The sequence below is a fragment of the Haliotis asinina genome, chromosome 15, assembly GCF_037392515.1.
Source record: "Haliotis asinina isolate JCU_RB_2024 chromosome 15, JCU_Hal_asi_v2, whole genome shotgun sequence".
Taxonomy (NCBI): domain Eukaryota; kingdom Metazoa; phylum Mollusca; class Gastropoda; order Lepetellida; family Haliotidae; genus Haliotis; species Haliotis asinina.
The window spans coordinates 34664786-34679052 of record NC_090294.1 but is presented as its reverse complement, the minus strand read 5'-3'; the positions used below and the strand labels follow the sequence as shown (position 1 = coordinate 34679052).

General features: G+C 39.3%; 1 protein-coding gene across 1 annotated transcript in view; it reads left to right on the top strand.

Annotated features, from left to right (window-relative positions):
- Positions 1-11443: 11443 nt before the first annotated feature.
- The window catches only part of LOC137265657 (tetraspanin-33-like), a 31995-nt gene continuing 29171 nt past the window's right edge, over positions 11444-14267 (top strand). The window contains exon 1 of the mRNA XM_067801090.1: positions 11444-11608. Within this exon, the coding sequence (XP_067657191.1) occupies positions 11528-11608 (81 nt within the window). The 5' untranslated portion in view covers positions 11444-11527. The remainder of the gene's footprint in view (positions 11609-14267) is intronic.

Below are 14267 nucleotides of genomic sequence, written 5' to 3'. Positions count from 1 at the left end.
GTTTCTCACTGACTTCACTAAATCAGCCATATCTGAATACTGGTAAAAAGTACTTCCATGGCTATTTATGTGTTCCGAATGTGTATACACTAAGGGAGATGTGTTCAACACGGGTCACTTGGCTGGCGTTTTGCAGTATTGAACTTGACTTTTTAAACATGAAGTATATTTTAACTTATTATCTACGTCGTATTGTCGCCGATGTGTCCATCGCCTTGAAATCATAGCTATTTGGTCAATAGACGCATGGTACATCTATTAACATTGTAGTATTTGAATAAAAATAGAATCAGATGCAAGCACCAATGTTGATCTAAAATAACATTTCAAATCATTTTACATTTTTATCAGAATCGCAGAATGAGAACAAAAATAGAGAATCGGATAAGCAGTAATCTCAATTTTCATATCCCTATTATATTGAAGCATTACTGCTATTAGCATTACTATCACCCCTATACACAGTGTTTGCAAAACTTTAATTTGCTAGTTGACCATCAGGGCTTGCTGTCGCATACGGGCTTTAAAATCTACAAGCCCCGAATGAAATCTTCCGGCCCATCTTATCAAATGTCAAACCAATAAAATCAAAGTAGACTACACTGTACGCAGTATCGCGGTTTCTACAAAATCAGTAAGCGAAGCCTGTGGCCCAGAAAGAAGTTTTATTTGTTAAATACATGTGTTGAAAAGCGGTAGTGTAGTGGAAACAACATACAGTGAGTTTACATATTTCAAGGATGCGATGGTTGTGCCTATCGTTGGTTTCCGACGTTGAGAATGACTTGGTCATACTTTTAGCAAACCCCCGCTTTCCCGAAATTTTCCATCATACCATATCTTAATTTTATTAAGCGTAACACTTTGTCTCACGTTCGTGCTTGTTAGAAATTCTATCACCATCCAGTTTCTATAAACATTAATAAATTGGGTTAGGTCCCGTATACCTTATCGTCAGCTTCTACCTGAAAACGAGGGAATGAGAAATAACTCTATTTTGCTCTCAAGTACAGGCGAACCTTGAATGCCGGGTTTTCAGACTAAACTCCGACAGACACGCCTGTGTGGGAGATTCCTCTGTCCTGTGTTGAAACGGGCCCATCTCTGACATCAAGGTCAATTGTGAGTTTTGTCTAAGTTAAAACCAAACTCAGGCCCAATTTGCATTGATCGGCGTAGTCAACAGAGGCCGCCTCCCAATGTGTAATCGACATCACTACGGCAAATATGGACGACAGAAATCTCCATACACAACACAGACCCACTCCCACTTCCGTGAAATTGACATGTTTCGGAAATCGTCGAGAGCGAACGTGCTGCAAAGGGACTTGATTGCGGATATACAAACCATATATAAAGATATTTACTGTCGGAGTGATGTCCAGCCTAGGCAACCTTAATTATATTCTAACACAGATTAAAACCAAAGGACTTTGGCACCTAGACTGGTGTTTAAACGCACCTACCTATAATATTCACTTTGTACTACCCTTTATGGTTCACCCTGACAATGATACCATACGTCATAAAACTATACATATACGTATAATCTCAGTTTGATAACATGTTTTAAGGCAATCGGTGTTAATTTTTGCCCGCCATGGTACAACACAAACTCACTCATTTGCGACAAGCTGTGGGCAACGCCTGAAATGTTTACATACAGTCGCTTTGAGTTTAGACAGTGCTCTTCCAATTATCTCTGACAGTACATCATGGTCTTTGAACTGAGAGGTTGAGAGATGTTTGTATGGTACTGAGCTTTTAAGCTCTGATTTGTTTGCCCGTTTCACCACGGGTTTTGCAAGCGGCACCCATAGTTTTTTGCCTGTTCAGACGAGAGCTTTGCCTGGCATTCTGGAAACCTTGTGGCGTTTCTGAACAGTGAGTGACTTTAGTTTTACGCCGCTTTTAGCAATATTTCGCCAATATCACGGCGAGGAGAGAGAGAGAAGGGAGGGGGGTCGGTGCTTGACATGGGCTTGACACATTATACACACATAGTTGGTGTATTATTCACGCGAAACGTCGCTGTGAAGAGAAATATATGACCCGCTTACACGTGACTGTGACATATAAGTTCTTTGCACTGATAGGAACTCCGATATACAAATTATATACATGACATTACATTCAGGTACATCTACATCAACTCGTAACCCACTTAAGTGCGAGGATTACTGTAACTCATGCACATTCCTGGAGTGTGTTTGATATATCATAAGGAAACTGAGATTATCATTGCTGTAAGTAAAACTATATATAACGACTAGTTGACATGTATTTTCAAAACAAGGTAATGTTACGGTTACCCTGTGGATAAGAGTGGATCTGCAGGATATCGATTCAAACAGAATTTGCTTTGTGAATATCCAGGTACTGTTCGTACACCCTAGCAAGCCGCTAGTTACATGGTTTGTCTTGTCTTGCTTTGGCTATTGACCACACACAAAAATTACTCAGAATTCGACAAATTTATCTTAAGGGTAATAAAGAGGTGTATTCAAATAATCTGTATCCAATACAGTGGACTTCCACCCATCATTTCTGAAAGAACAGGATTTCATATATGTTGTGTCAGCGACGAGTCACCTACCACGTCATTGATGGGAGAAACGGGTTGCTTTCCCAAGGCGTCGTCTGCAATTAAGTAAATACACTTAACTATATGAAGGACGAGTGCTAGAGACTGGCTGTTGGACGGATGTAGGTTGTACTGCTCAGGTTCTACTCGCGGCCTTTAATATGTTCACACTAGGACAATCTGGTTGTATTAACAATGATGTGCAATATTGACATTGTAAATGAAGACATAATGAGCATGTGTAGTGCAAGATAAACTGAGGAGGACATGGGATGAGTGCACCTACTACATACTGGAGGGGTCGTCAACATATACGCGTCCTGTAGGGTAACAGAAATGTGGAATACTCAGATCTGCGAGGCTAACTACCTATATGTCTGATCTCCAACGCGGCGGTGCTGTAGTCTAGTGGTAAATGCGTTGACTCGTCGCGCCGAAGACCCCAATTCGAGTCCTCACATTGATAAGATGTGTGTAGCTCCGCCGTGATATTGCTGGAATATTGATAACGGGAGCGTAAAACAAGATTCACTCATTCAGTTTAATTTCCAACATGCATGCGTATATGTTAATATATCTGAGGATTTTAAACATGTGTACATCCAGGACATGTCTTACCCTCCAGGTGACGAACTACGTGACACGCATGCACAGCTTTCAACACTAGTGAAATCAACGTGACATGTGTCGATTTCAAGACTTTTTCTTATAGATTAATGGCAGGAGAACCGAGAATAGTATAGACTAGTCCATCTCGAGCCATCATCATTGACCACTATTCACGAGAGTTAATCAGTGAATATTGAGTTACAAAGCTTAGAGGAAAATCTACCAGGGCCTATCGTGTCATTCCGGAACAGGCCTTAAACTCCCACGGAAAGATACCATTTAGGAGATAAACATCATGTGTTGGCCAATTTCCGGCTGTTGTGTATTTGAAGCGCGGGAATACATTTGGTACCGGCGGCGTCAGTCGGAGGTTTCAAATGAAATATTGCCGTGCTTCAAATACCCATTAACACCCGGAAATTGGCCAACACATGATGTTTATCGACACTGTGAACAAAAAGGTAAACCAAAGGGTTTTACTGTCTGCACTCGTTTACATCGAGTACGAGTACAGAGGTGAAGTGTCATCAGCTGGCCGTTTCAGCTGGTTCCCATGGTACCGTCTTGAGTTGCTCATTTGTGACGTAATCTAACTTTATGTCACAATAGGATTTGAATGACACAACAAATCAATTATTTGCGATGTTTCTACGTGTCAATACGCAGCCAATAGTCTTGCAGTTTCCGGAAATCTAATACCATTTATCATGTTTTTCAACCAATCAGATTACAGAACACAGTGACGTTTGGTTTACAGTGGCCATTGATGAGTGGAAGATCGGCACATGCACACATGACGTCACCTGTACAGCGTGAATATGGCGTGCTTGTCTATTCTGACCAACCTCCAAAGAAGCGAACTTGTAATATATAAACCACGTATTAATGAATTTCTTTATGCTTCTGAACCTCTGACCATCTGTGCATACTCTACAAGGAATAGACACGCGTCATCTAGTCTTCTGTCATCTTGAACATCCACTGCCCCCAAAGTAGTAACTGTACATAGACCGCTTGTCCGAAGAAGCTATAATCTATATATGCCCAGCAGCGTCTGCCCAAGTTGTCAATCTACACACATTGTACTGTAGGATGAAGGATGATACAAAACTCTTAATACGGCGACTGTAAGATCTGTTTTGTCTTCAATGCGCTTGTTGTACGAGAATCAGCGAGACAGACATACAAATGTATCCAGTGAAAAGGTCATAGTCCCACAATACATGATAAATTACGAATAAAAGGTTTTCACATTTCTTAAGTAAATGGTACTCATTTTCAACAGGCTTTATATTTTTCTTTAAACAATAATTATTACTATCACAGTATCTTTTTTTTCTTGGGGTACATTGTTGTGTCTTCTAGTTTCAACTTTAAATCTAAAGTTGATACATTTTGAATTTTGATATGAAATATTTTAGGTACTGTGGAATGTCATTTCTAATATATGATTCAGCGTTGAGTAGAGATTAAAAGTGATGAAAAAAATCACATTTAGAGTAACATTCGAGGGAGGAGTGCCAGTCTTGACACAATTGGTCTGATGTTCTTAGTTTAAATTCTCGAAAAATAAATCAATAGCACTGTTATTTTGTCTCATCCATAAACAGAACAGGTTGTATTAGCCGTCTAAGTAGACTTAGTCTCAGTATTATTCGTTACACTCGCCTGCTGAGTCTCAGAAGAGTGCATCGAAAAATACTAAGAATAAAGCCTCTTTCACATGGACTTACGTGGTTAAATACATTCACATAAGTAATACTTCACGTGTTTTTAGAATAACTGAATTTTCATTATTTGGGACAATGTCTCTGTGTATACTGCTCATGCAATAACGGAGGAGAGATTTCCCAGAATACTTCGTCAGTATGGGTGTAACCATGAGGTTGTCTCATGAGAAGTCTGGAGTAGAGAACGATCTCGCCATTGATGGTTTCAGACAGTGACCATGGCCTTTGATGAACCACTTTGGATGGAGAACACTCGAATGAATAGAGATATGTTTTGTTCTTTGCAATGAACTATATATACAGCCACGAATCCCCACAATGGATGTTCATGTAAGGGAGCCTCTGGAACTGGACCATAAGGTGGACACCGCAGTCCGCTGGCTTGCTTCCTCTGCAGGGCAAAGAACTATTGCAAAATCTCTCTGGCTAGAAGTTTCCATAGTTCACGAATGCACGACCTGCAATGCGATATTCGAACGGTTGCTAACAAAATATGAGAGGTCCCAAGAAGGAGATGAACTGAGACATGTGATCCAGGCCTTTGAAGAAACAGTAAACGTGCGTACAAAACAGGCTGAAGGATGGAATAGAATGAACTTCCCGAATCATCAAGAGAGACATCTGATTCTTCAATAGGATTTGTATGGCTGTTTTGGTTGCATCCAGCAAGTTCCAGGCATGGATGGTGGTCGATGACCGAGACTCATTAACCTCGTTCCTCGCGCTTTTGTCTTTTGTACACTTCTGGTTCAATCTTCTCCAGTTCTACAGTCTTCATTTCTGCATTTCTTATCTTCACATGACACAGTAGCATTTTCAAATCTTGTCTTTCATTATACTTTCTTATATGTACTTCCAAAACAGTTTTCAGTTTTGTTTTCTTTACTCTCTCTTCTTTTTTATGGACGTCCTTTTGGCTTCTGTACTTTCCTCTCTGTGTAATCTTTGTTTGCAATTTCATCTTCCTTTGTATCATCCTTAAATTATCATCTTTGGCTTGATCGTCCTTATCGTCCTTGTCATCAGTCCGTGTCATCAATCACATTGAGATGTTCGATCCTATCCCTTTCTTTTAAATGATGCATTATTTCCATCAACATCCATATGATATGTGTTATGACTGTTATCTGACGTCACTTGCGAGGCAAGACGCTGTCTCTGACCAGTACCTTCTGACACGTTCACGGGTGATGTTGTCGGTCTATGGACCGAAATGCAGCTCATCCATAAAACTTGCAGTTTTCAGCTCTTGCCACATGTTTTCCTAGAAATTTCGTTTGGGTGTGTGCATACTTATCTTGCACTAGGTACTACTCTTTTCATATGCTTTATATTCACCACATCTGACATCATTGGGTATATTGCTCTTTTATTCTATTTTGGACTATCAAGTTGTTCCACAAAAATCACTTTCATTCCAAACCGTCAAATAGACGGAGGTAATAACTCTCTTCATCATTCAACGAAAGTCCACGCGTGGTTCTTTTAACATCAGGATTGCTCTTAGGGTGTAATTTCCCTCAGTGATCTCTTAAACTGTCTTAAATGTGTGGTTGAATACTCACCTAAGCAAACATTTGTTTACAAATTCTGTTCACATGACCACAAATACTCCAGGAGTATTTATACTTATAAGTAAACAGACCTCTTAGGGTCTAGTAAATATACTTTTACTTAGGTCTGCTTACTTCATTAGGTAGCCCATGAGTACCATCCGACGTCATGAAGTGTTTTGAGCATTGCTTATACCTGATCAGGTAGTCTTTTATTTCCGAGATGAATTAATCTTGTCCGGTATTCCATTGCTCTTGCCATGTAGACATACTGAAGGGGAGGCCTTAATTACCATGTTACTTCCATAAGGCCATGTTATCTGGAACGTTTTAGTAAGTCTGAATATTATTTTGAGAATGATGCTTGGATACTCCCAATCAGCTAGTTGTATGAAGTTCGACAGATCTCATCATACTGTCAACAATCATACTATCACACACTGTAAAAATACCTTTATCGCTCAGTTTTTCAAACTTCTTTTCAAAAGAAGTTATTTTGAACATGGCTTTCTTGGCTTGTGCTGTAAAACAGTTGAGTATTTTTACTCCATGAAAGTGTTTAACACTAACTTGTTCAACTTCATGCTCTGAAGGTCACCACACTTTCTACTGATGACCTCAAGCTGTAAGCGGTCACTGGCGTGGATAAATGCATATACAGATATATTTCTGATTCTTTTGAAATAATGTAATGTAACATATTTTACCTCACACATATATGTCGCTGTCTGTTCATCTGAGCGTTCTTCGTTTATTTTCAAAGCACCAGTCTGCTTACAAGCGAGTAGCATTTTCAAAGTACCCCGCTGAAAAAGCCGAAGTCATTTGGTACTTTGAAGTAGGAATTCTTTATCTCGAATAACATTGAATCACGTATGGTGTACGGAAATTATCGATGTTTTGCAAATGCAAATCGACAGAAGGTCGATAACTCTGACTCTGTATTTCCCATCTGCAATATCGAGCGGTAACTACAAAAGAATTGTACCCGTGTTTCAAAGAATTCAAAATTAACATTTGGTATTTTGGCCATGTGGCCCACAGTACAATCGATTGTAGCTCTAACATGTTAGGGTTAGATATGTATATTCCCAAATGTGGGAACATCACTTGTCAGCTTTACGTGAAAACAGATTATACCTTTATATTAAGAAAACTCTTTCGAGAAATATGCATCTAATAATGGCGGTAAAACGTACAGAATTGCGATGACGCGTTTTCGTCTCAGTTCCCACATGCTTATGATTGGGAAAGGTAGACGGAGTGTACCTAAAATACCATTTGCTGATAGAAAATATCCCTTCTGTCCAAGTGAGATTGAAGACGAGTATCATGTATTATTTATTTGTATTAAGTATCAGGAAATATGTAAACGTTATTTATCTTCTACTCTTCTCGAAACTGCAAAAATGTTTAAATTTGTCGGATTGCTGAAAAGTGAAAATGGTGAAGTTAGGCTGAACGTTGCCAAATGTATTTACTACGTTGGGTATGAACAAAATAAGCATATACTACTATACCCTTGCTCTACAGTGTCATAATCATTGCATTATAACATAAACCTGCCGTGTGCTGAAGATTACAATATTGTCGACAACAAACGCTGTTATATTCTTTGACCTAATAAAATCTTGTCTTGACTTGTCTTGCCTTGTCTTGCCTTGTCTTGTCTTGTCTTGTCCTGTAACACGAGCCTGGAACAACATATGATCATCTCAGTGATAAGGAACACTCGTGTTTCATGAAAATTGAGACAGAAATTACGGTTTGGGTATATTTTGTTTTGAGAGCAGACTTTTGTAATTGATACTATGTGAACGTTATGTTCGGAGAACCGCATTCCTTTCACATGCAAAAATTACATGGTACACATCTTCGAGAACTCTTAGATTACAACTTATACATACTAGAATGTGTTTGCGTAACTTACAGCATGCTCAAATCAAGGTCTTATCACTTAGGACTGTAAGGCATAGTTCAGGCTGTAATAATGATTTGAAAGTCGAGTAAGTCTTTTACAACGTGAATGTACAAAGTGAGTCATGCCAGACCTTGGAGTATATATCACGTGCTCTTTGTAAAAGTACTGACAGTATTTGTAGCGTTGTGATTCCAGTCCAAATAACACGTATTTGAGTAGACACGTGCGTATCTACCACACTCATTCAATGCTGTCTTATTTTATATGCATACTTGCCAACATTTAGAAATGAGATGAAGTATGTCGTTTGCACTATTTCTATGCATTAATGATGCATACCCAGCTCGCCCCCACCCCCTAATTTCTGAACCATATAGTACCACAGGTATGATTATATTATGACAAAAATTACAAGCTGCTGTGAAGAAAATATGCTTATTCTTGTGAAATAATCTATACAAGGAGTAAATTATTATGTGACTATTATAGTTGAAGTAGGACGACGCTTGCGTCAGAGTGATGGCGGTGGTTTACGTTCGAGTTAAATATCTTCCCTAAATTACATCTGTAATTACATTTACAGATAAATGTAATTACATCTGTGATTAACGTAAACCGTAACGGGAAATGTGATTGTCGCTTTTCTAAACGTACGTTTAGATGAGTACATCCAGAGGAAGCTGACTAGTCTAGCGACATTCCACGATTGCATTGTGGGAATGTAAACGTAGCGAACGTCACGACGAAGCTGTAAACTTATGAGTGATATCCAGAGGGGGAGTTCAGGGGGGTCGAACAAACCCCGCCCTCTCCTTTCAAAATTCCTGGATCCGCTTATGGAGTCGACCAATGAAACATTTAATTCGTCGGAAAGCATAAACGTAATGTTTCCACCAGCGATGTTACCTGAGTGACGTAACTGCAAACTGAGAAACGGGATGCAACGGAGTAGTTTCAATTACTGTATAGGAGGCTGTACTAGTGTCAGACTACAATGGGGCAGTGACGCCAACACATTGCGACCTAATGCAAAAAGTACTCATTTTCGTTTTATAAAGTACTGTCGGCGTCTTTGATCTTTCACGGAAGCATCATGGAATAAAAAATACAGTTGGCTGTAGTACCATGTACGGTGTAATAAAGCACACTTTCACCCGGAACTATTAAAGCACTAGCGCTGCAACATGCTTGTACAACGTGTACCACTATACATAACGTACAAGTACATCCAGCTATTCCCTCAATGTCTGCTGTCATTTGAACCAATCCAATGAGTAAAGAGAGCATGGATGAGCTGAGTTGTGTCCCTTAGGCGTGTCAGGATTATGTGGTAAGTGGTTCAAATCATGATTTCTTCCTGAGAATGCGTCTAGATTTGTCGGCGAACCACGAATGTATAATCCAAGTTGGGTTGAAACCCAGACACACTAAAGATGTCGAGGCGTTACATAATAACACGTGCATCTCATTCCCCAGGATCCATGCAACTGATAGCTTGCCACTGCTCCAAGCGGAATGTGTCTACACCCACCTTTAAGAGAAAATGACACAGTCGTTGTTAAATGCCCGGAATGACCTGTGGGATGAATGTCTGGGACGGCAACCTGCCTCGCCAATACTTGGTGTAGCTCATGCTCAGTGATCACAGCACTGCATAAGGTACCCGCAACTCGGGAGGTCATTTCAACTTTGTCGGGCTGTCGGTGTCATTGCTAAAACCGGCTTAAAACCTTGACGCGCCTATTTTCTATGGATATTATACAGATGTACCCTTACATGTCTCTCTAATATAGATTATATCCTGTATCGTCTAGCCAGAACACTCAGGACACAGGTTTTAGGCGATTGAAATACTGTAAGCTCACGAGTCTACGTGTGTGGTCATGTTTTCAGGTTTACAATCGCAAAGCCATACTTTCATCTATATACGTCTTTTCAGGGGCTGATCCTCTAATAATTATAATAATGATTCATTCATGACTGGTTGCTCACTGGACGCTGTTATCACAATCTGAATATCAAGTTGGTTAAGGGTCACATGACTTATCCCCCCGGGTACCCATTTTCTGCCGGGAAGAACAGAGGTAATTTTGACCAAACTGCCTACTGAGATCATATGTATCAGCAACTGAAGTCCTCGCTCTCCTGGGTCAATCTGACACGATCACCCATCAACAGACACTAGCTCCGAGCTCGACGTTGCATAAATTACTTTCAACTGATTTGGGGCCTGTTACATATAAGTTCAGGTCAGGTGTTGACGCGCTGACGTCACATAACTTCATACTTCTCCTCAGGTGTTACTGTAATGTCGAGGCTGGGTGTTCTGGTATATATCTATGATTATACCTAAAACTGTATATGTCAATTTTGGTGTTGATATGAGTCATGTTATTGCACTTATCATACCTTCATATTTCTACTCAGGTGTTGAACTCACTTGCCTAAGGTCTGTCACATCTGGGTGATTCGTTGTAGTGCAGGACAGAAGACACGATCGAGTCAAGCTGACTTGCATGGTCACCCATCCTATATCAGGCCATGACCGTATTCACCTGAGCAGTGAACAGCGCTCTATGCAAAGGACCATACACCACCACGCGTTCTTATATCATTTCGAACATCCATTCTAACTGCACTGAACGTCAAGCATGTCACATTTGTTATATGTTGTTGTAGTACTTTAGTCTCACAGACATAAAGGAAGTTTAGAGGCTTAACAAGGAAAAAAAAACATAATTTCTTTGGTGGGGCGTGATAATTTTTTTAGCGTTTTGCGCGAACTGCTGTCTGGGCTTGCCATCGTTCAACAGCTTGTTAAGAAGATTGAATTCACTGACAAACGTTAGCAAGCCAACGCGCTCTTGGGTGTTAACATCACAGTTTGTTTGACGTAAATTGTAAAGTGCACATCAATTTCAACCAGTGCATTTCATCCAAAGTATGAATTTTGTTCCCAAGGAAAATAAGGTGCCAATGAAATTTCCAAGGAAAACATTCTCTGCCACTTGGTCACGTGACGGTGCGTCACACCGTGCGACCGACATGCGCATTGTTTCCCGTACGGTTTCAACTGAGTACGAACACATCGACGAATGTCGGCGCTAAGTAGATGTTTTGAGAGTTTAAAATGGGCTGCTGTGCACAAAATGATACTTTCGTGAGCCCAGTGGTCAAATACATCCTGTTTTTCGCAAATTTCCTGTTTTGGGTAAGTATGATGCTTGGATAAATGTACCTGTTTCCTGGGGTGAAGACTGAGTCGGTATCCGGACAATATTAGATGAGTGTATCAGTGGTTGTGTTATGACCCTGTCACGGTAAGTGACGCACGGCCCATTCATCCAGACCACATTATATCAACGATCACAAAGTATATAATTGAAAAAAACACCAATCCTTCACAAATTGTTTAAATGTCATTCTCGCCTTTATTACGAGGAAAATGTTTACTATATTGAGTTGTATGTTTTCATTTGGTTAGACTGTTTACATGAGAGAATCGTGATCGTGTTTCACATAGAACAATGTTTTACAGTGTTTACTCATTCTATACTCCTGGCATCACGTAAGCTGAATGAACGAGGCGTTTGTCATTGTGTTTGTTAAATATTGCTATATTTCGTTTTATGATATGTAAGCGTTCTGACAGTATTTTAAACACCGCAGTTTCCTTCTTCTAAGATGGGCATGAACTTTACCTGTTCCAACAATGGTAAACGTTGAGGTAGACCTCTTTTTTGTTAGATTTATACTGTGACATAGGATTACTATAGTAGACATCAAACTATACATGAGGCCTAACACAATGTTTAACATTTTTGAACTTGTGTATACTGTGATATTCCTGCTTTGGCATGGCCATAAATCTATTCAGAGACCTTGTATGGCCTCTGTTATCTTTTAGATTAAAAAGAAATTTTAGAAGTGATATCTTTTTTGTGGAGATTTTAGGGGTCTGGGAAAATATGCCTGTTTTAATGATGGTGTGTATTAAACATATTTAACTTGAATTTGGATTATTTTATCTGAAAAGTAAATATCTTTCTGCTTATGTGTAATAATGAGGCAATTGATTTCTCAACAAGTCTTCACATCAAATTTTGCTGATCACACAAGCTAATCTATATTCATTGCAAACCCTGTCAGACTGAACCAATCCTTACTTGCCAGGAATTAGTGCATTCAGCATAAATGACATACTTTGACTCGCCCACAGTAATATCTCTTGATATCTCTTTTTGTCCATCTAGTAGTTTCATAATCAGAATTGATGAAATTGTGTAGAATCTACATACTGTGATTGCATACATCTCAGTGACATCCCAGATCTGCTTCCTATGTAAAAATCATTAGCGACAATTAAATTATTTACCAATGTGCTACGTGTAGGATCATATCTATTTCAGATGAATATTGTTAAAACAAAGCTAAAGTGATGTGATACTGGATGATAGTCTTCACTTTTGACTTGAAGTAGGGTTATGCTGCTTTTAGCAATATTCCGGCATTATTACAGCGGGGGACACCAGAAAATGGGCTTCACACATTGTACCCATGTGGAGAATCGAACCCGGGTCTTTGGCGTGACGAGCGAACACGTTAACCACTAGACTACCCCACCGCCTGCCAGCTATTGAGTATTACTCTGAAATTCTTTCAAGTTGTATTATGTATGTATATTTTTTCTGTCATATCCAGGTAGGGATTAGGGGGCTACAAATTCTAGTGTATATGATATAAATGAGTGACATTTTATAGGGTCCTGTGAAGATCTGGGGTAGGTTAGGTCTTCAACAACTCATGCTTGCCACAAAAGACGACTAACATGATCGAATGATCAGGCTTGCTGAGTTGGTTGACACGTCACGGGTTCCCAGTTTCGCAGATTAATGCCTATGCTGTTGATAACTGGATTGTCTGGTCCAGATTCTATAATTTACAGACTGCTGTCATATATCTGGAATATTGCCGAGTGTGGCAAAAAACTCCACTCACTCACTCATTTTATAGAATCAAATTCAGTAAATGTACTTAATATAAGAATTAACCATGTTTCGTATGTATAATGAAATGACAGGTAGGTGTACATATTATCTTGAGTCCAGTTTTCTTTAAAAAAATAGTTTTTTTTCCACATGTTATGTATGTTTTATATTTGATATTGTGTCTTGAATACAAATGTCCTGGATGGGATGTACTGAACAGCCTGCCGGCTTTACTGCTGTCAGAAGTGTATGTAACATTCAGAGAGTTTTGCTATGATTGCATTTGTATGATGGCACACTGGTAATCTATATGATAAAACAAACAGAACAACCATACTGATATTGACTGAATCTTCCTTTGACTGTAAAACGTAGGGTGTATGTGGATAGTCAGAAAGTAATGACTACACACAAACCTGTCCTGAAACTGTAATTAATAACTGAATAGTGTTTTTGTTGCCTACATCATGAAATGTGTCAGGTTATTAAACACCAAGCTTACCTTAAAATGAACATTCACATGTATTCTCATAGGTCATTCATATTCACTCTGTGACTGTATGTCTGCACAAGTTACTATAAACAGGATCAGTTCAGGGGTTGGTATTATTTCACCCAAAGGAAGTAATTTTGAGGAAGAATCACCTCGAATCATCCTGCATGTTATGATTTACAACTGTTTACAAACTTTGTATTCAGAATATTTCATTTGTTGTCTGTGTTTTGGCTATCGTGACACAGCATATATAAAAATAAATCTCAACTATACCTAATTATGTGGTAGACGGGTGACATGGCTTCTAGGAGAAGGTTAACAGCTTTCCTCCTTGTGGTCATGGTTAATGGACATCCTCAGTGTTTTGGTTGACTGCGCGAGAAAAT